This window comes from Mytilus californianus, unplaced genomic scaffold (assembly GCF_021869535.1).
Source record: "Mytilus californianus isolate M0D057914Y unplaced genomic scaffold, xbMytCali1.0.p SCAF_14, whole genome shotgun sequence".
In the NCBI taxonomy this organism is placed as follows: domain Eukaryota; kingdom Metazoa; phylum Mollusca; class Bivalvia; order Mytilida; family Mytilidae; genus Mytilus; species Mytilus californianus.
The window spans coordinates 14839860-14863997 of record NW_026262626.1 but is presented as its reverse complement, the minus strand read 5'-3'; the positions used below and the strand labels follow the sequence as shown (position 1 = coordinate 14863997).

General features: G+C 32.3%; 1 protein-coding gene and 1 long non-coding RNA gene across 8 annotated transcripts in view; one reads left to right on the top strand and one right to left on the bottom strand.

The window, feature by feature from the left end:
• LOC127724252 (uncharacterized) overlaps positions 1-12875 on the top strand; it is a 259524-nt gene extending 246649 nt beyond the window's left edge. For 2 of the 7 annotated variants that reach the window (XM_052231189.1, XM_052231190.1), the window contains exons 3-6: positions 367-465; positions 5458-5493; positions 7810-7845; positions 8220-12875. In XM_052231189.1, the coding sequence (XP_052087149.1) occupies positions 367-465; positions 5458-5493; positions 7810-7845; positions 8220-8668 (620 nt within the window). In that variant the 3' untranslated portion in view covers positions 8669-12875. The remainder of the gene's footprint in view (positions 1-366; positions 466-5457; positions 5494-7809; positions 7846-8219) is intronic. The other 5 variants (XR_007992412.1, XR_007992411.1, XM_052231185.1 and 2 more) reach the window with 5 other exon arrangements.
• A 9969-nt stretch (positions 12876-22844) lies between these two features.
• The window catches only part of LOC127724268 (uncharacterized), a 33279-nt gene continuing 31985 nt past the window's right edge, over positions 22845-24138 (bottom strand). The window contains exon 3 of the long non-coding RNA XR_007992421.1: positions 22845-23265. This is a non-coding gene — a long non-coding RNA (uncharacterized LOC127724268). The remainder of the gene's footprint in view (positions 23266-24138) is intronic.

The window sequence follows — 24138 nt, the reverse complement described above, 5'->3', positions numbered from 1 at the left end:
TCCAATCTTAAAGGACTAGGCTTGTCAGTTTTTCTACTGAAGCTCAGTTCCATCCTGGCACTACGGCTTCCTCCACCAATAAAAACTGACCGCTACGAAATAGCACAATAGTTTTGAAAGTGGCATTAAATACCAATCAATCAATCAATCAATCAATAAATCAATCAATCCAACCAACCAACCCAGTTTGACCCTTTTTGGGCGATTTTCATACATGAACAAAAAAATATCAGTCGTATGTTTCGTTATATTTTGTCTACACGTATGAATGAGTTCAATTTGATGACTACAATGGCATGTGTTTATACATGTAATATAATGTACTTTAATATATATCGTATCTTTTCAAGTACAACTTTTTTTTAGGGTTGACCGCTACTCCTGCTACATTATCACAATCAAATTCATCAAGTCGTAACAGTGCACAACACATACCTGAGAATGCAGAGGAAGACGCACGTTTGAGTAAGTTGCAGTTCGTTTTATATAAACGCCAATTTTGGCCATAGTTTACATTTGATATATGTAGCAGATGAAAACAAGTAAAAATTTCTCGTCCAGAAAACATAGCCCTATTAAAAAAAGGAAGTCTGTTTATATTTGATACATGTAAATGAGGGTCTGGACGGTGTTTACATAAAAGTGAATAATGGTAAAAAATAATGAATAGAGAAAAATGAGAACAAAGAATATCTGTGAAAAACTAAAGGATTATACAATAAGATACTTAAAGTAAAATGATTTTCCTGGGTCTTTAAAAAAAGAATAAGCATTATTTTAAAGGTAAAGAAAAATGCTGCAAAAAATTAGAGAATATAGAAATGAAAGACCCCTCTGCAGACCCTCGTATATGTACCTGTATAGGATTGTGTAGCAGTAAAACGACAAAAGAATGCATTGTAATACTGTAAACCAAATTAGTAAAACGTCGGTATAACTAACTTATGCTTTGCAATTTCCGCACGTGTACAATTCAAGGGATATCTAATTTGTCTAGGCATGATTGTAAGGCAATGAAAATTGCAACACTCTATATTTAAAATCAAATACAGCTTTGATATGCGTCCTCTAAATATGACGGATATACAGGAAATATGTGGAGCTTATTAATTATAATAAAAGTATTTGGAAGCTTTCAAGGATTTAAAAGTCAACTAATATCTATTTTTCATGTTTTAAAAGAAAAAAAACACCACCGGACGTCACAATGAAAAACTAAATGTGTTTGTCTAACTATTAAGAATTTATGTAAAAGTATTTTCCTATGTATCATTCAATAACTATTGTTGTCTGGCCGAATTCGGATTGAAAGTAATCTTGGAATGCACAGGTGAAGGGTATTTTTATGCTTCCCATCATCGTACGGCAATTTAACATGTGTATTCACTTTAGTGTAAAACGTAATTATATGTATATCAGGCTTATCATGACAACGCGGAACTTTGTATAAGGTATGTAGATAGAAAAAAGAAGATGTGGTATGAGGGCCCATGAGACAACTCTCCATCCAAGTCACAATGTGTAAAAAGTAATAAATTATTAGTCAAAGTACGGCCTTCAACACGGACCCTTGGCTCAAACCGAACAGCAAGCTATAAAGGGCCCCACAATGACAAGTGTAAAATAATTCAAACAGGAAAACCAACGGTCTAATCTATATAGAAAACAACACACCAACAAAGGACAACAACTGAACAACAGGCTCCTGACTTAGGACAGGTGCATACAAATCAAATATATATAAAAAACGAGAAACGAGAAACCCTTAAGAACCATACATGTATCAACAAACGACAACTACTGAAACAGGTTCCTGACTTAGGACAGGTGCAAACAAATACATATATATATATATATATAGAAAGACACACTATAAAATATCAATTGAAATGACTTAACTCAATCAAAAAGACATATTAACAAAAACAAGTAAACACACACTAAACGAATACACATTTGATCTATGGCACAATGTCAATAAGACAACTATAACCTTGGACAAAATGGCGTTAAATAAAATAACGTACCCAGATAAATCTAAATATAATAATTTTGTTGTTAGGAGTACGGAGATATTTTTTACCAAATAGATAAATTTGTTGTTCATAGTACGAAACCGCAGTGAACATTTATCGTCATACAAAATATTTATCAAAGGTGGTACATATTAAAAATAGTGAGACGAGATATAACACAAAATAAGTAAACATTGAATATCAAAAATGCACTACAAATTGTGTAACAGGTCAAATTAACACGAACATACGATTTGAGAGTACTCGCAGTTACTGAAAGCTAGTTAAAAGCCAAAAACAAATAATAATAAAAAAAAGCATGCACCAGAGAGTAGAGACTAAAAACACATCCCAGGGATTTAATTTTTTAATGCCACGGACAGTCAAAGAAGACGTGACTTGTGCAATGCCAAAATAAAAGTATCGAGAGACAGTATGATAGTTTGGATTTAATCTTATAATAAATATGTATAATGTTATATATAGATAAAGCAATCTCTATATAGAAAATGTGGATGTGTATTTATACATAAAAAAAAAATATCGAAAAGAATACAAATTTAGTTACGTTTTAATTTGTTGATGACAAAATCGATATTTGTGCCAATGTAAACAATATTCAAAGATCTTATTACAACATTAATAAGATAACCTTTACTAATAAGTTTGTTTAAAGGTTCGTTGAGTTTACACGGATCACATAGTGATTTCCGCGCTTTTAGTACAATATTACCGTAAAATTTAGGATGTGAAATACCGTTTTTACAGCCAAATTTACTAATCAATTTTTTGTATCTATGAAAGAATTTAGTAAAATTTTTAAGTAATTTATGGTAACGAAATCCCTGACTTAATAATTTACCAGTGATGCATTGATTACGTTCGTTAAAATCTATGACATTACTACAAACACAGGCATAACGAACGAGTTGGGATATATAAACACTGTATGATCATGATGATGGAGCCAAAGGAACATCGCCGTCCAAAAAAAGGAAAATTAACAATAGGGAATGAAAAATCGTCTCTCTGGTAGATTTATTTAAAGTAAGTTCCTTTGGGTAAATTTCGGTAGTATATTTAACGAACCTTGGATTATTTAACGAAAAAATATCATCAAGATAACGGTAGGTTTTGTTAAATGTGTCAACCAAATGTAACAATGACGTGTCTTTACGGAGTTTGGTCATAAACTCAGATTCATAGCAATACAGGAATAAATCTGCTATTAAAGGGGCGCAATTAGTGCCCATAGGAAATTAGGAATACCTACTACCTGTCGATACACTTTATCGCCGAAACGTACATATATCATGTATATGTTGTCCAGGAGAAAATTTAAAGATTCAATCATATCTTCACATTTCCAGTATATATATATATATGTACATGGTTGAGGATCATATGTTTCTCTTTATGTGTCCTTTGTTGTTTCGGTTTGTTTAGTAGCTGTCTTATTCACATATACCTTCCCGTTTCTTTTATTCATATTCTTTTTCCCAAAACACTTACACACATTATTTATTAAATTCTTCCATAGATACAAAGGTTGGTTTGAAAGTTGGGTTGTACCAGTAAAAATAAATAATTTTAAACGGAATAGAACATCCATATTTGTACGGTGATGTTGTGAACCGGTCCTGGAAATCATTCCTTTAAATAAACGTACAGTGACCTATACATGCTATAGTTGTTAATTTTTTTGTCATTTTGGTCTCTTGTGCAGAGTTGTCTCATTGGCAATCATACCACATCTTCTTATTTTTATATTTACTCTAAAAGGTTACCAATTCAGCACTGCAATTAGATCTTGGAATAGTGTTTTTATTTGTATAAATATTGATTTTGTTATCAGTTAATTAAAACCATACGAAACATTATTGTTATACACGTATGGACATTCACGCTACTACAATCTGTCGACACCTATATTTTGACATTGCACAAGGTCATAATTTCACTGATTGTTAATGACGTCTTTACACTAAATCCATTTGATGTTGGATGTGTACTGATTTATATTTTAGTCTTAGATACATGATTTTTTTATTAGTTGTTATTGGCTATGAACTAGCTGTCAGTAACTGCGAGTACTCTCAGATCTGTACGTTGTATTGTTTTGTTTTTATGGATGCATAAATACCCTGCCACGTCCGGTCTGCGTTTTTGTTATACTAGTATGTATTTCTGCTTTGTATTGATCTGACGAGTAAAGCCCTTTTCAACAAATTTTTATAGTTTGTTCTTATGTTGTACTGTTACACCACTGTTCCGGGTTAGGGAAAGGTTGGCGCCTTCAAACATGTGCAACCTCGCCACATTCTATATATACCTGTCCCAAGTCAGGAGCCTGTAGTTTAGTGGTTGTTGTTGGTTCATGTCATATTTTTTTTTCGTAAATGGTTTTGTTATAAATTAGGCCGTCAGTTTCCTCAATTGAATTGTCTCATATTTTTTATGTCTTGGGATTTTATAGCCCACCATTCACTATTCAGTATGGATTTTTCTCATAGTAGAAGGTCGTACTGTTGCCTACAATTGCTTACATCCACTGCATTTGAACTATGGTGGATAGTTATCTTATTGGCAATTATACAACATCTTTGTATTTTTATAAAGTATATATTTCCCGAAAATATATGAAACAACGCAGAAATATTTATACATGTTATATTTTAAACGAAGATATGTCATCTCATTTGCAGACTCTGTTACTAGCAACAAAAGTGAAGAACAGAAAATACCCAGTTTGAGAAAGTTAATTTATGAGTAGTTGTTATGCGTGTGTTGAAATGTTTGTCTTCAGTTTTAATGAACGTAAATTTCTATAATTTGAAATAGGAAATATAGAATTTTGCTATCATTCATGTTTTTAATTTTTAGTAATTTTCCAAAGAATATCTGAATTAGAATGGCATTGTGATTTCTCTTGTGCATGTAGTAGGACTTAGATCTGTTTATATGCAATATATATCTTGCCAGATCCTGTTGAAGTATTTCATGTATTTAAACTATAATAATTGTTCCTTGACTCTTTATATGGGTTATTGCCCTTTAATGACATTTACGTATTCAGACTTGAATCACTTTTGCTGAAATAAAAAGAAACACATTACAAGAAACAATTGCCAGGAGCTTCGTAAAATTCGTTTTAGTACAATTATAAGTAGAAAATATATAGTCTTAAGCGTTTTAAGATTATTATAATGAGATGTATGAATCCCCCAGGCTGTATTTGCGTTTGGAAATAAGTATTATTATTACTATGATTTAAATTTTTAAATAACCAAACCTACTCAGCTTGTGGTACCCCAGGGTACTGACAGCCAACATGCAATGGTATCAACCCAATGGCAGTAAAATAAAGGAGGTTATTCAGATGTCATTACACATGTAATCAAACCAAACATTCTAGTTTTAAATATGTTCGCACTTTTTTCAGATTGTAATGATTTGGAAGAAGACCGGGATCCTGTTGGTATGTATAAAAAAATGATAATAGTTAAAGTTCTCTTAGATTTATGAGACATTATTTTACTCATTGTTTTTTTAAATTTATATATAGAGCACATTTTGAGAGATAAGATATTCGTCTTTAAATGAGTTTTAGCAAACGTCTGAACACAATCTCATGATTGCATAGCTCAAGCTACCGAATACAGTCTTTTGCAAGTTCATACGAGTACCCTTAGTAAAGTGAGGCTTTACGGGAAAACTCGTCTTGCCAAAATGACTTCAACGGCAAATTGGCTGGCACGGTTGTGGGATATCAATGCATAGGAGAAGGTCCTGAAGGGGTCAAATTTGTCTTAAAATATGAAGTACACCTGATTTTAGATTTTTAACATTTTTTAAACACTAATTAAAAGTAGATATAAGAAGATGTGGTATGAGTACCAATGAGACAACTCTCCATCCAAGTCACAATTTGTAAAAGTAAACCATTATAGGTCACAAAGTACGACCTTCAACACGGAGCATTGGCTCACACTGAACAGCAAGCTATAAAGGGCCCGAAAAACCGACTAGTGTAAAACCATTCAAACAGGAAAACCAACGGTCTAATCTATATAAAAAACGAGAAACGAGAATAACTTATGATCCACATCAACAAACGTCAACCACTGAACATTAGGTTCCTGACTTAGGACAGGTGCAAAAAAGTGCAGCGGGTTTAAACGTTTTAATAGGCGCCAACCTTCACCCTACCTTCAGTCGATTCAATTAGTTTATGAAAAATAGTTGAACTGATTTGGTTATTAATTAAAGACGCTGAAATTCAAGCTTTAAAATGAAAATCTATCTTATATGCCATAACACGTCACTTTTCGGATGGTCTTTGTCTACAATGTACGTGGCCGCATTCGTATTTAGTCTCAATCTGAATATATGTTATGTCTTATCATCAAATACAACATATATTTAATATTAAGACTGAACACAAGTGCGGCCACTTCCATTTTAGACAAAACCTGTCTAAATATTAGCCAAAAAAATTTTGCATGAATTAATGATGCTAGTTCCTGATGAATGTGCATTGTATTGTAAAAAATCCCAGCCTTTATTTATGTAACAGAAGTATTTTACTTTACTTTATCTAAAAGCTAACGTTTTTAACAATTTGTACCAATGCTATATTTTGGGGCCTTACTTGGGTATTACTGGATCTACTCCTTTTGGATAAGACTCTAAAATATTCCAAATCCAGCATGTTCAAAAAGCTTTCCTAAGTTTAGAAAGAATCTTACCTCTTCACCAGGTGGATTGATCTACACACCATTCAAGCTGATTACCAGAACCAAATGGTTCATGTGCGGTATTGTCAAAACCTGACGTCTGTCGTCTGTCTTCGGCATGAACTTTGTCAAAAAAATCTTCTTGAAACTACTAAACTGATCACAGCCGTTCATTGCGTCTCTCCTTAAGAAATAAGATAGTTAGATCAACAAATACTGACATCAGATGAAAAGATCAGCAGATGAATTTTTTTTTACCAAGATGTTAATGCAACCAAGTTTTGAGTTATTACCCTTGATAGATTTTTTTTCTGCAAATTCCACAGTTTTGGCTTATTTCCTCGAAAACTTAGAAAGAAGGGAGACGCGTTGATAACAAAGAATTACCAACACGACAACATTTTCAAATGAAGCACATAAGGAATCGTTTGTCATCTTTTGTCTTTGAATAATAATTTTTATCCATTTAGTCGTTTTTTTCTTTAACCATACTTTCAAATACTACAATATATAAAGTGAAACTGTAAACATTATCACAAAAATCAAATCTACAAAGAATTCGACATGGCATAAATTGTTCGTCGACTTTTTATAGGGATTATTGCCCTTTAAGAACAATTTATACACTCAGACCAGCACGTGTTTCTGGAATTACCCTTAGACACACTTTTTCTGAAATAAAAAAAAACCAAAAAAACACTAAATAAAACAATCCATTAAACAATTGTCATCAGCATCGTAAAATCTCATTTTATTGGTACAAAATAAATAGAAAATACACCATCATAAACGTTTAAAATTGTTTATTATTATATGTAGGAATATCCTATAAGCTGTATTCGCCTTTTGAATTATTATTATTATGATTTAAGTTTTGCAATAACCTAACCTACTTAGAGTGGTACCATAGAACACTGAGAGCTCTCATGCAATGGTAACAACCCAATGGCAGTAACATAAACATGATAAAGTAGGTTATTTAGATCTCATTACAAATGTAAGCAAACTTAGTATCAAACTAAAAGTTCTAGTTCAAAAGATGTTCGCATTGTTTTCAGATTGTAATGATTTGGAAGAAGACATGGATCCTGCTGGTATGTTTAAAAAGTGATGATAGTTAAAGTTCACTTCCCTTGTCCATTATTTTTTACACTTCTTTTCACCGAGAGAAATGCTTTTGTTAAAATGAGTCTAATGAGATTAAAATTTTAAATAACAAGTAGTAATTTATCTAAATAACAATATCAAAGGTCCATATGAACTTACCTTGTGTTTATTAAATTTTTATTCCAATTAGGTGTCTATATGAAGATACATATTGTAACATAATCTTATAAAAGTAAATAAAGTGAACTTGATGTATAGGCAAGACTGTTGATTATGCAGGTAAATCACACATTAGGTTTAAAAATTCCCTGATGCAGATACATTTGCTCAACTGAAAATTAGGATTATTTGTCTTTAAAAGGAGGACAGTGGTTTGATGCAGTAATTCTACATGCCTTAGAGGATGAAACGGCTGCAAGACTTTGCCAGAAAATTTTACTGGAACAAATCAATGTTCCAAACCTTCAAATTGGTTTACCGGATGATATAATTACACCAGGCACATCAACCCTGGATGGATTAGGAAGTCTCATCTCAAATTGTAGACTTGTTATTATCTTTCATTCTCGATTTCTGTCAATGGATGGTTTAATGCTGTTTGGGAAACAAGCTAATATATTTCAAACATTAGAGGACCCACAGAAGAAGGACCGAATAATTCCCTTTATTGTAGACGGCGAGGATCTTTCACTTGATATGTGCACCATTCAACCGGTCATTTACGTCAATGACATAAGAAGTGCCAACTTTCCTAGTTTTAAGAACAAAATGGAACGACTATTTTTAATGTGGAGGGAAAAAATAGCATAGTGGAAACATTTTCACATACATTAAAAAGTATAGTAATTTGAATCAGTTTAGACTAGAAAAACTGACAAAATATCATATACCAAGTCACTACAAGACATGCATGCAACTCCCATAGGTTTTCGTGTTTACTATATATATTTACCGATTTTATCTTAAACCATGTTTATTATTGGGGAAAAGGAAAAAGATATTCTTTTGACATTGATGTATATCCAATTTTCATTGGATTGTATCTCAAGCGCAGCCTTGTTTTCAATTTCTTTTAATCTAACTAAAACTCATTGTTTAGATATTCATTTGATATCATTAAGGTTCAGAAGCATTTGTTATATGTCTCAAAATATGCCCAAAGATGTCTTAAAAGGTTGTTGATTGCTTTCGCAAATGTTTTATATTAAACATGAGAAGGCAGGGAATTTAAAAACAAAATAAAAAATCCATCAAAACTATTTTATTTGTGAAAAATGTCTTCCAAATCAAAACGTAGGGCTGAACAACATTTTTACAATGTTTTATGATAGAGATATTTTGTCGACATATTATTGTACATATAATTTTATATAGCATATTTGCTATGCCTCTTACGATAGGTATTATTCATTGTTTTTATGAACTTGATCACTATAGTAAATCATATAGAATGTTTCATAAAGGGATTAGGTACTGACAATTCACTCGGAAATCCAACATTTTGATTGAATAAAACTTGTAGTTATAAACTATTTTAAATTCAGTAAAGAAAATATCTCCTTCATGCAAATTAAAGCTCTAATGCCTTGTCCGGATTTGACTATAATACTTAAGGTTCTGTTTGGTTTTATCAGCTCTTCAACGTTTGTATTTGTATTTGAATTTTTAAATACTAGCCTCGCGCATCACTGCAAGTATTGATTTTCGAAATGCACATGGTTCATTTTTGCAAAAAAAAGCCTTGAATTTCAACTAAATCTTAAAACATCAAAATGGCCATAATTTGGTTCTTAAACAGATCTATTTTAAAGGCCTTAATGCTAGGTAAAACAAATATTTTCATAGTAATGAATTATAGACTCCGAAATCAGCTCATTTTGGAAATATTGTCAAAACAAAACAAGATGATTTAGTGCATTTTTCGGACAGAAAAGCTTTAGAAAAATCTTGCAAACTAAGATCTAAAATGGTCTGTAACCAAAAGGTTCCAATTTTAATATTGAAATCCTGTTACAGATCAGGAATGGCGGCCAGAGTGTAAATGTAACAGTACAAATAATGCATAATTCAGGGGTTTACTAATTTGTAATTTATAATGTAAGGTACAAAAAGAACTTATTCTATATTAATACTTATATCACATCTATTCTGATGTGCAATGTAAAGTAGTTTGGCTTGATTAAACAAAATACATTAAATCTTAAGGCTAAATCCTTTGTCAACCTACTCCTTTGTAGCGGTTATACTACTACATAAACATTTTCAATTGTAAACTCACATACAGATTGAAAAATCAGTCTAACCTTTTCCCTCATGAAACAATAGCTAACGGAAACAAAAATGTTGTCAGAAATTCAATGCATCAAATTGAGTAATTTCTAACCCTGCACATTGGTTGGCTATTATCATTTCTCCAGATTCTAAATGTAGGATGGGGCAGAATTCAGAATCTGTGGCATACACATATAATAAATCAAAGACGTGTAAATAACTCAAAGAAAGTGTAAACTATCATGTTATTCATCTACAACTACTTTTTAGCTCACTTGGCCCGAAAGTGAGCTTTTCTCATCACTTGGCGTCCGTCATCCGTCGTCGTCCGTCGTCGTCGTCGTTAACTTTTTACATTTTGAACTTCTTCTAGAGAACCACTGAATGGAATGAAACCAAACATGGCATGAATGTTCCTTATGAGGTGCTGACCAAGTGTTGTTACTTTGAAGCCGATCCATCATCCAAGATGGCCGCCAGCTGGGGACTTAGTTTAACATAGGACCCTATGGGAAATACATACAAATGTCTTCTTTTAGAGATCCACTTATGGAATGAAACCAAACATGGCCTGAATGTTCCTTATGAGGTGCTGACCAAGTGTTGTTACTTTGAAGCCGATCCATCATCCAAGATGGCCGCCAGCGGGAGACTTAGTTTAACATAGGACCCTATGGGAAATACATTCACATGTCTTCTCTTAGAGAACCACTTAATGGAATGAAACCAAACATGGCATGAATGTTCCTTATGAGGTGCTGACCAAGCGTTGTTACTTTGAAGCTGAACCATCATCCAAGATGGCCGCCAGTTAGGGACTAATTTTAACATAGGACCCTATGGATAATGCATACAAATGTCTTCTTTTAGAAAACCATTGAATGGAATGAAACCAAACATGGCATGAATATTCCGTATGAGGTGCTGACCAAGTGTTGTTACTTTGAAGCGGATCCATAATCCAAGATGGCCGCCTACGGGGGGCATAGTTTAACATAGGACCCTATGCGAAATATTTACAAATGTCTTCTTTTAGAGAACCACTGAATTGAATGAAACCAAACATGGCATGAATGTTTCTTTTGAGGTGCTGACCAAGTGTTGTTACTTTGAAGCCGATTCATCATCCAAGATGGCCACCAGCTGGGGACAGTGTTTAACAAAAGACCCTACCGACAATACATACAAATGTCTTCTTTTGGAGAGCCACTGAATGGATTGAAACCAATCATGGCATGAATGTTCCTCATGAGGTGCTGACTAAGTGTTGTTACTTTGAAGCTGATCCTTCATCCATGATGGCCGCCAGCGGGGGGGGACTTCCTTTAACATAAGACCATATTAGAAATACATACAATGAAACCAAACATGGCATAAATGTTTCTTATGAGGTGCTGATGAAGTGTTGCTACTTTGTTGCTGATTTACTGTTCAAGATGGCCACCAGGATTTTTTATTAACTTACAGGGCCAATATTAAACCAAATTTGGCCTCACTCATTATTAGGGTATCTGTTATGATTTTAATCTATTTTAACATGATTTCCAAAACCAAAGTAGAATCAGGTGAGCGACACAGGCTCTTGAGAGCTTCTAGTTATATGTTATGTTCGCTAAATGATAAAAATGTACGTCGACCAGCTACTGTTTTCAATAAAACTATACTTGCATAAAATAACATGGTTTAAAGAAGCATTGATGGTATTGAGAATGGAAACGGGAAATGTGTCGAAGAGTTAATAGCATGAGAGGCCCCTGATATGAGTTATTATTCTGGTTGTGAGTTTATGATTATATCACTTCCGCTCGTTACACATATGCAAATACTATCATATAAATGCTAAGTATGATAAATTAGCTCTTTCTTGTAGAATGTGAAATAAAGGATACAACAAATAGTGTGCTCCAAGTTCTTAATTGACAATGATGATCAGTTGAGAATCTTACTTTACGTTAATAGATATGATTTAAATTTTTAGATAGTGAACTTTTGAATACAATGAAAGAAAGGTGAAAGTTACCAAAGTGACATTTAAACTCATAAGTAGAAATATACTGACAACCCATTGGCTAATAAAGGAGGGACAAACAACAGTACACAAAACACAACATAGAAAACTAAAGACTAAGCAACACAAAAAACTGGGGTAATCTCAGGTGCTCTGAAAGGGTTAGCAAATACAATTTTCCAGGGCTTTCACATGTGGTACCCGTCCGGTTGATCATGAAAGTACAAACCAGGTGAAGAGTTTACGTCAATAGTTCTTACTAGAGCTTTCTTATAATTTGACCAAAAGTACGTACGCTTGACCAATCATACGCAAGACTCGTTTTAAGGATCCTTTTTTTTATGTATATATGTAATCTTAATCGAAGCGGCACGGAATTTTGATGGCGTTTCGTCTTAATGATTGCCTATTTAGGACCAGTACACTCTAACGACACGTGTTAAATTTGATTTTTCGTGCAATATAGGAATTTCCGGACGTATGGTCGTAAAAATATAATACAACCAAGGGGAAGGAGACAGGCTCATCTATGAAACCGTTCTTACTGTGTATAATTGTGTGTACGTTGAGCGACCAATATTCATCAATATTCCAAGCATGTTTACTGTTTAATAATCGTCTTTATTAAATCCAGAATATATATAGTGCATGATTGTAGATTTATTTTCTTGATATACATTGAGGTATAAAAATGTGTATGTAAATGGACAGTACCATAATAGGTTGCTCTATAATTAACTTGTTTGTTTTTCTTCTTTTTTTACCATTTATTACTTGTTGCTTGTGAACTATGGAACGTTCATATTATAGAACGACAATTTATCTTCAAGGTGGTGGTGGTGGGGTTTAGGGATTACTGTTTTTCCTAAAAATTATATTTTGATCCCCAATTTGAAGAAAAAAAATATTGTGGTCAAGCAGATGACAAAAAAAAAATATTCTGAATCCAGATTTTACCCATACATGTACCTAATAGTGTTAAATTTTGAAAAAATAATAATAATTGATAGCGTCGAAAAACTAAAAAAAGAATTTCAAAGTGCAAATATAAATCAATTGTTTTAAAAACAATTGTTAACGGTCTTTCCCCTCGGAAATATTGATTGTTTGGATTATTGATTGATTGATTGATTGATTGATTGATTGATTGGTCGGTCGGTCGGTCGGTCGGTCGGTTGGTTGACTGATATACCAATGAAACACATGCGATAGGGTCTCTTGGAACAAGCAAAAAAAAACAAATGAGATCTTGGACCCCGTATTAAACATATTTATTGATTGATTGATTGACTGATTGGTTGGTTGATTGGTTGGTTGTTGATTGATTGATTGATTGAAAGTTTGCATGGCACTTTCTCTATGAAAAGTATCGGGCTTAACGTCCATATTCTGACCGAACGTGGCTGCGTACTTATACAACCCGGACAGCCAAACGGACGGCCTGGATTTCCTAATGAATAACAATCCTTACATCTTCTTTTTATAAATTTTCTCTTTTTTCTATGAGAACTCGGACTTCATATTTTTTTTTATTTGTTGTGTGTGCATTTTGTTTGAACTTGTAGGAAAACTGAGTAACACTTTGACTTGGAAGTTTCACTTTCTATATTTGGATATGGAATGTTATTCTAAATTTAGGTCCGCGCGCGTGGTTGTGTTCGTGAAGTCACGTGACGCTCAAATATATATGTCTGGAGTATTAAAATCTTTTCAAGGGAGACCGTTGAACAGAGCACATGTGTATTGATAAGAGTAACACGATAACTATTGATTTTATTTTTACAGGTCATTGATGTCGGATCATGCATGCATTTTACGTACACATGTTTACGGGGGCACATATTTGTATTTTAATGCATGTTTAGAAATTTGATTGTAGGATTTCAGTAATATTTACGAACTTGGGAGCGATTTCTACGTCATTGTTTTTAATTTCTCAATCAAGCGCACCGCATGTGTATTTATAGTGCTAACGGGAATATATTTTCTTGATTCATTTTACCGATGAACTATTGTCTAATCGCTGACTGATCACGAGTCTTCATTCATTGCATGCACACACAAATAATGCTGTTGTTATAGTATTTTAACAAAACGTTTATCGATTAATTTCAGAAAATACATGAATTGGAGCAGATTTTTGCAGGGATGGATTTTTATTTCAGAAAGAAGTTTGTACATAAGAAGGATTAACATTTTACAGTAAAATATACGGGACTTAAAGCGATTTTCTTTTCATAGAAATGAGATAACTATAACAAAATCAGTTGGAAAAAAGGGGGGGAAGTGTAGTGGTAGACTGTGGTTGATAATTGAGATAAGAAACATTTACAACATGATAGCTTCAAAGTTTGAAGTTTTGATAAGTAATTTGTTGATTTGACCATTTCAGGAGCATTGACCCTGCAATAGAATGACGCGTACCATTTTCACTAAAAAAATCCAGAAAGGACATGTCGCGACAAACACTTTGGTTACATTGTTTTGTCGATATCTGTAACTCTTTCTGGGAAGAAGCGATATGAATTCAACGTAAAAAAATCAGAACATTACCTTGACCTTTGACTTTGACCTAATTTTCTTTCTTTTTTTTTTTGGACCAAAGACCTCAAATCAAAAGACCCTAGGTCTCTATCACTTATGAGTAATTTGGTAAAATACATTTGTCGCTTTTTTACGGTTACGGAGGAGATGCAATAACAAGCAAAACAGTGTTCGGGGAGATAAATCCTACATAGAAAATTATTCGGTTAAGCAGGGTTTATTTTAAGGGTGCATAAACTGTGCGATATCATATACCAAACATCAAAGCGACATCTTGCAAAACAAAACAAAAATAAAAAAACGTTTACCAATTTTCAAAATGATAAGCGAGACTTCATTCCCCATCCTGAAACTAGTGTTCAAATTGTTGTAATTTGAAAGAAGCATCCTAGAGCTTTTGCAAAACATTTAAAAAAGATGATTTGTTTTTGTTTATGTGACTGTCAAAGTCCCATAACTGCGGAGTAACATACCAGAATTTTGTTTGACATTCCCTATATCCATTCTCAATTTTATTTAATTGAACTATGTGTCATTATACATTTATGTAAAATTTTCAGTAACCAATCTAAACAAACAACTGGTGGTACACAATGTGAGAAAAAGAGGACTTACAACTGACAATCAAACCCTGTAAAGCTAGAAAATTCTATATATCGGAAAGGAGCTTCTTTTTAATAATTCTAACAATAATGTCAATTTCTGAGTAAACCACTGGAGTTAGTGAGATATGTGAAACATTGCCTTAAATTTAACGACAAAGCCAACACTTTTCAAAATGGAGAAGAAACTTTCTTCTGTCGATTCAAGTACAAAATGTATTGTTTGTTTAGATTACATGATAATTGGTCGAATCAAATTGGATTGATTGTTCTAAGTGTAGACTGAAAAACGGACGAGCAAACTATGGTAAAATTTTGTCAAAGTTTTTCGAATTGAAGTTTTGGTTTAAAGGTTGATAACTCGCTTTTACAAACAAACACAACTGAAAATATATATAAAACTCTTAAGTACATAGATTAGGTGTTTATACTTTGAATTTGAGTAAAGGCTTAAAATTAATTAAACTATAATCAGTTAATACCTTTATTTTGGCATTGCATAATGTCATGTTTTTCTCTGACTGTTAATGACGTCTTTACACTTTAACCATTGGATCTTAGATGTGTACTGATTGATATTCCTATTTTAGATACATGTTTTTATTAGTTGTTTTTGGCTTTGAACTAGCTGTCAATAATTGCGAGTACTCTCAGATATGTACTTAGCGTCCGTTTTTTAGTTGTTAGGGATGAGGGATGGATATACATGTATACCTTGCCACGTCCTGTCTGTTTTTGTTTGATGTTTTTTTTTTTTGTATCGATCTGACGAGTTAAGTTTAATTGATTTTTATAGTTTGTTTTTATGGTGTGATGTAACAACACTGTCTTAGGTTAGGAGAGGGTTGAGCGCTCACAAACATGTTTAACCCCTGCAATTCTGTATAAGTCTGTCCCAAGTCAGGAGCCTGTAGATCAGTTGTTGTCGTTGCTTCATGTCTGTCATATTTGTTTTTCTTAAATTGTTTTGTTATAAATTAGGCCGTTATTTTTTTAATTGAATTGTTTAATATTTTTCCTGCCGGGGCCTTTATAGCCGACTATACGGTTTGGTTTTTTCTCATTGTTAAAGGCCTGACGGTTGCCTATAGTTGCTTACGTCCTTTTCGTTTGAACTTTAGTGGAGAGTTGACTCATTGGCAATCATACTACTTCTCCTTATTTTTATATTGATATAATATCAGGAAAAATTTGTCCTATTCCTATATCTGAAATATTTACTAATGAATGTAATGCAACAAATTCAACTATTAATTATATGAAATGGTAAAAATTCAATATGATAATGAATTCTTACTTAAATTAGCAAAGCGGTGTTTGCCCATTAGCAGCTAATGCATTTCGATTAAGCTTTTTAATTTAACTACACGCGTGTGTTTACAAAATCTCAGGTTAGCACAAAATTCAAACTATGATCATGGTAGTTTTTAAAAAATAAGGCATACTTATCTTACATTCAATTTGGTGGTTTGCCAGGCCTTTTGTACAGTCACGTAATGTTTTTGTGATTCTTGCTTTCCTTTTTATATTCAAACATTTGATGTGTTTTCTGGCTTTCTTTTTATTGCAAGTCTTTTCTATAAACAATATCGTCTTGTTGTACTTGATAGGCTACTTGTTTGCTGCATTGAATTTCGTTTTGAGTCTTTCAACTTAAGTTTGGAGGAATGTAAATGAAAAAAACGTAAAGTTTGTATTTTTATTTAAGTAACTTTGAAGGCAGAAAAATGAAAATAAATAAAATTATTAGATTACTGGCAAAAAAAAAAAAAAAAGATATATCTAGAATAATTATGATTTCATTTCAATTATTCTTTTTTTTTTTCTTTTTTGGTTTAGCAATTATGTTAATGCTACAAGTATTTAACAGTTTAATAGTAGCTTTACAAATGAAGTTCAATTGACAAACCTGACATTATATACTTGTATAATGAAATGAGTAAATACAGGTATCAATATATCTGTTGCAACATTTATGTCAAATATTAGTTGCAAATTATTAAACCATAATGTGAAAATATTTGTCGAGTGAGCACAATGAAGGAGTTAAAAAGTCTTGTGCATCATATTTTATCGAAAAGCTGATATTTCTAAATATCAATATTGTAATGACAATCGTATACTCAAATTAACAAATTGAATGTGTGTGTTTTGTTTGTGATTGATATCTTTTCTGTTATTAACAAGGAAACCGGAAAAAGCTCAGGTAAAATATACAAATGTTTAGTCAAATATAATAACATCGGTGATAAGTCTGGGTTTGTGTAATTAAGGCCGGGTCAATGATGTCACAAATCCTTATTGGCGATTTTTATGAAAACCTAGCATAGTGATACAGACTGGAGGTACATAGTACAGCGCAGTTGCATTTCGTTAATGTACTCTCGAAGGCAGCCTATTTTTTCTAATAGAATTAGAGTAGTTCACGATTAACGGGATCTTTTTTTTATAATTATGATAACTTAGGACACACCTTTGATGAAGTTAGCGGCAAAAATACAAATAGGCATGTATGATATTGTTAGCCACCCGGATTATCATGTCCTTAACAGGACAGTTAACTTATGAACGCTCATAAAATGCCGCTTCTGCTCCCGAAGCATCTCTATATGTATATAAAACAGTTTGCTATAGGTCTGCTCATAGAAACCTATTTGTGTACTAAACGGCTTCCTGCATTTGTGTGCTATTCGTGCTACTAACGGCTTTGCATAGTTTCTAATTTTAAACGAGCGTCGATAGGTTTACCAATGTAAATGAATGTTCAACGATTTGACTCAAATTCTCATATTTGATTTATAACATACACAAACGTATATCCAAATTATAAAATCTAAAATAAACAGTTTACGATGCCTGGGTTTGATAATATGAATCAGCATTTCGTGTGTATTTTAGTCTTGACGTAATCTATTGAAACATCGATTTCACATCCGAAGACTGCCGACGGTCATATAACCCAGTATAAACATAAAATCCATATAAATAGAAAGCGAACTCGTGCAATTGGATTTTTCTAGGTCTGTTTGATTTCATATTATAGGTTAAAATATATATTAATCATTGCTTTTACCTGTATAAGAATTGTTTTTTTTGTAAGTGCCACGTGACCTACTGCTACAATGGTTACTGATCTTTTCAAAGGAAGCAGCACTATATAATATTAGGATATTGAAAAACATGGAATTGATATCATCTCAAATTGTCCTGTGATTGTCATTTAACAGAAAATATTAACACTTAGCTAATGAGCTCATAATAACTATAAAATAACTTAAAGTACGCAATCGGACACCACTGCGTGCGCATCGATTAAGCAGACGATATATGCAGGTACGAACACAAGTGAACTATATACAATATAGTTTCAAGAAATCGTTCTCAATACGATAATTGGTAGTAAATTTATACAGAAAAGGTAACTAAGAGAAATTACACCCATCCACTTCTGTGACACCTGTAAAAAATGTAAACAGATAAAACACGTACTTACATCCGGTATTTCACACATTAAACATTTGATTAACTGGATAATTATCGTCATCATTTCAAAATTATGTACAAACATGACATGGAAATTTATATTTTAGCAGATGAAATGCCTCCCCTTATACTTGGTAAACAGTTGAATCTTGACTAGTGATATTACTAAAAATAGTGGAAAACTGCCACACATGTGGATATCAGTGTAAAACATTTTTCATGCTTGCTAAGAATAAAGTATATATAAGTATACTTATTCAAAGCCACCCTACACAATCTTATACATTGAATACTGTCGAATCAGCGAATATAACATGTATAACAAAGACAGATTATTGAAAACATCGATTCCAATGATAAATAGTATATATGAAATGTATTCGCCGCACGTCTGTTTCGAAATTACTTTTCACTGTAATACACTGTAGTGTATCTTCACTCGTAACTGTCTAGAGTTCACTTGTTTAATTATAAACTAAAAAAAATATAGATAAACTAATGTTCAAACGTTGCGTTGACCTGAGATGAACTTGTCTATTATTTTCATGTCCCTTTTTGGTCTATGGATTATACATCTATGGCTTTGAAATGTTATATAAAATTATATATTATGGTGTTAGCCCTGCAAAAATTACTGGTTTTCCAATGAAGAATGTCTGTTATAAAGTTGTCACGTGTTTAGACTGATATATATATATATATACAAAAAAATATAAGAACGCATAGTGAACATTTAGCGCCGACATTATAGCCCATGTTTAACCCGGGTTATTGCGTTCACATGTATTTCCGATTTCCATTTTAGCGAAAACATACCACGAATCATCAGCTTAGTAGGGCTTCGGTACTGAAATTATTTGTATGCATTACATATTTTTCCATGTTATCTTGAATTGGCCGTTTATAAACTTATAAATTGACCTTAGATAGATTTTGGCTATTCTTTGTAGATCATTTGGCCTTAAAGTTCCTCATGTAATCAAGTGCTTATACATCCTTGGTTTTCAAAGTTTTTGGTTTAATAATTCCTAAAGAAGGTAAGGACAGACAAGTGCTTAGAACTCACTCAATGTATAAAGCGTTATCTTACATATGTATTATATTTTATGGACAGACGTTTGAATCAACTTGCCTTTCAATCTATTGAATTTGTATCGATAATTTAAACATTATTATATTGTCCCGTATGTTCTTCCATTTATTTGTATTGTAGTCCTGTCGTGTAATGTTGTCCTTTTAGTGTTAAATTTAACATTGCCATTAAAGCGGGAGGTTTGGCTAGCCACAAAACCAGGTTCAACCACCATTTGTTTCTTAAAATGTCCTGTACCAAGTCAGGAAAATGGCTATTGTTATCTTAGTGTTTGTTTCTGTGTGTGTTGCATATTAGTGTTTCTGTTGTGTCTTTGTTCTCCTCTTATATTTGATGTGTTTCCCTCAGTTTTAGTTTGTAACCCGGATTTGTTTTTTCTCGATCGATTGATGAATTTCGAACAGCGGTATACTACTGTTGCCTTTATTTATATTCAGTTTTGAAAAAATCTCCCTTGTACGACGTGTATTGTGTCACAATTTGTTTACGGAATGAATTAACTGTAAAACCATTTTTTTCGTTTCATTTTACTTTTTTATTAAATTTATTATCATAAAGACTGTTGACACTTTTTGTGTAAAATATCACACACTTAAATGAACTTATAAGAAGCAAAAAAACAAAAACTGTGATTCAAATGCAGGTTTAATAATCTATTATGGTTATAACAAATTTGATCGAGTCATAATTTAGTGCGAATCGGGAAATTAACAAGTGATCATTTTCACATGGCGAAAATTAAACAGAACATGAATCATTAATTTCTCAATTCGTGCTATGTAGGGAGTGATATATATATATATATAAATATATATAACGTTGTTTTCAATTTAGACTTATTCATAAATATATATACATGATATATATATATATGGACACAGTGCAGGTCAAGTTGTCACGATGTCACAGAAGCAAGGGTGCAAGTCCTGCAAGTGGTGAAAGAAACTTACTATCGGCTACCAATAGTCAATTTCAATCATCATTATACCTTTATCTTTACTAAATTAAACAGTTGCACATACCTTTTCTGTAATGCTAGTTTTGTACCGATTTTTACGAATGAAATAAAAAAAGTTACTGATCGAGTTTGATTTTGTCCGGTTGAGAGAATAACAAACCTACATACATGTATTTTAACCAGTAATAACATTTTATCAATTTACAAAATTAAGACTCATTTTTCTGCATCTTTTAAATTTTCACTATTTTCGGTGTTATAAATTCGAGATTCAATTTTATTTCACCGAATTTCCTTTCTCGATTGCTTGCTATTTCCTTTAGCTAAATAGCAAAGCACGATATAATGTTTGCTGGATGATCGGAGTATTATCAAAATAATATTTTTTGAACCATTATTTGGTCCACATGAACTGCTGAAAATCTGCATAGTATTCTAAATTTGTGTATAGCTGGAATAAGGTCAAATGCAGAACCCGAAAAAAAAAATTAAAATCTGAACTCATTTTACCTCTCATTCCACCAAAAATAAAAAAATATGAAAATACAAGTATCAGATTTTTTTCGTGAAACTCATAATCTTTAAAAAAAACAATCTTTCATTCAAAATATTTCTGAATGATACAAAAAAGCAAAACACTTCTCGCTACCTTTCGAAATTTGAATTTGAAGATAATGATAAAGAAGAAATGTCAAGTTCTATTTTTATCATACACGTGTTACTGTGTAGTTTCAGTTTCACCAATGATTCTAAATTTGAATTTTACTTTCCCAAAAAATTGCGTCCGGAATAAGAGACGACTGTTAAATTTTTGCACTTTTGAATAAAGTAAAACACTGCGGTTGAATGAAATATATATGAAATATGTAATAAAACTTTCAATTGCATTCATATACCTTAATACTCAGCTGTGTGTCAATATGAAAAGTAACATGCCATCGTTCAAGTTCTAGATCAACACACACAAATTTCACATATTATATTGTGATTCGTTCCTTACAATTTTCAGCCACTGTATGTATTTCATATAAAACTACGGTTTTTCAAATAAATATTGGAGGATCATTACTGGTTGGACTTTTACAAATTTGGAACCAATAAAGGAAGAATTGTCACAGGTTTGTTTGTTTATTTGGTTGCATTTTCTGATGATATAAACACAATTTTTACATTGTACCGTCTGTGGTGTGTCTGAAACGGAGAAAGAGAGGATAAAATTAACAATACAGGATACTTAGATTTCTGATAATTTCTTTGAAGTTTTGAGATATCAAAGACATACGTGTTTGAACTGATGATGAACCACACGAAGTCGTTTTTCGCTGGTGTAGCGATTTTTTTCTTTCTCAGAGTAAGGGAGATAACTTGCGTAACTAACGACACACGTTTATAACCTACATTACGCTAGAGTCGTGCAATTACATATACTTCACCTTAACAATACTTATGTGTGTTTGGGTTCACATGGAACTAAATTAAAACCAATGAAAAAAATGTAGGTGCAATATGTGACAGATTTCTTTAATAGATTGACACAGTATTTAAAGCTTAAGAAATCCAGTAAGATAAAGAGGAAGAACAGTTCGTACTGCAATTTTATGATCAATATTTGAGCGGAAATATATATAGCCCCATATGTCGGATCACTGAAATATAAATACCAAGGTAGACATGGGGAGAATAGTTTTATTATTATTAAGATAAAAAATAAGTTTCATTGTATAGTTAATTCAGATTTCTTATGCTATATTGTAATGATATTTTGATATTGTGCTGATTTAGCCTCTTCTATTTTGTAATCAAACGGGACAGTTTTCTTTGTTATGTGGGCTTTGATAATTTGATGTTTCGCTAATTTGGTTAACACTATGGCGCTAAAATGGGATATTCAAAATGTCTAACCGATTCGCTAAAATGTCCATCTCTAGTATATTATAGATGACTGTGCTTAGATTTATTTGTGATGATTAAAACTAAAGCAATGTGGAACTGTACAATATATTCATCATCAACTAGTACATTTTGAATTGAAGATTAGTATTTGTATTCAATCATCAATAAACATCAAAGACCAAAACTGATTTTCCCCATTCATTGACAATATATAATTTAGTATAATTTTGGCTGAAGCACAATGCGACCGGTTTGTTGATTCCATGCTGAGACTGCAGTGGTATATCTAAAACCTTTAAATCCTGTTTCAGTCGGTGTATATTGTTCGAACCCTGTCCGCTAACGTAGAAGTATCCATATTCGTCCTTGCATATGTCAGTTGGTTTATCCATGGTGGCAATACTACAGTTTCTCGGAGTTTGAGATTGTTGACTGTACGTGATGCAGTTCTGACCTCCTTTACAAGAAATTGACGTATAGTCATTAACTGCATAGAACTTAATAGCGTGGGAACCAATTAGAAATCTTTGTCTAGGTGATATGTCTGTAAGATTACTGAAATTATTTAAAATTAAATATCATGAAATTGAATATTGAAAGGTTTCCTGTAATGTTTAGCATTATTTGATCGAACAGTCTTTTAATAGTTCTACTTAACCGTAATAGAAATTATTTCTTCATAATATTGAGTAAATATACTCACCATAGACGCCATACGTGCATTTCAAAGAGAGATGGAAAATACCAAACGTATCTTCATAATAAGTTTGTTAAGATCTGACAATGTCATGGCAAAAAAACGAAAAACGACCAAAAGTCAAACAATAATATACAAAAAAGATGTTAGAAAACACGAAGTAGTAAAAATTGAAGTATTTCTTTCGATGGTGTAAAATAAGTATCCTTCACATGATGAATATCTTCATTATGAAGGCAATATTATCTCTTTAAATCTTTGTTTTTATAGGCAGAAAAAAACCCAAATGAGTACTACATGTGTACCTGTATCAATCGAAATATGACTTTTAAAATATATGCGTGCCACTTTCATGGGACATCTTTGGGAAAGAGCAATACTTGTGAAATGTGTCCTGAATTCGGCCACACAATGAAATCATGGTCATGCAGATTAATACTCAGTATTGTATTTGTTGTTGACAAATCGATTCAGGGTGTGAGAAAAATTTTGCAAAAAGTAAAACAAAAAGATATTATTGTGTATCTTGCACCATTTAACATAAATAAAGAAAACCCCAAAAAAACCAAAATCCAACCGAATTCCAAGGAAGTTGAAGTCCATAAAAACTGACAAAATCAGACGCTATCAATTAACTAAAACTACATTATGCCTGACTTGTTACAGGTATTCCCGGAGCAAATGGTGGGTAAAATCTGGTTTTATAGCTAGCGAAACCTTTTTAAAAGAAG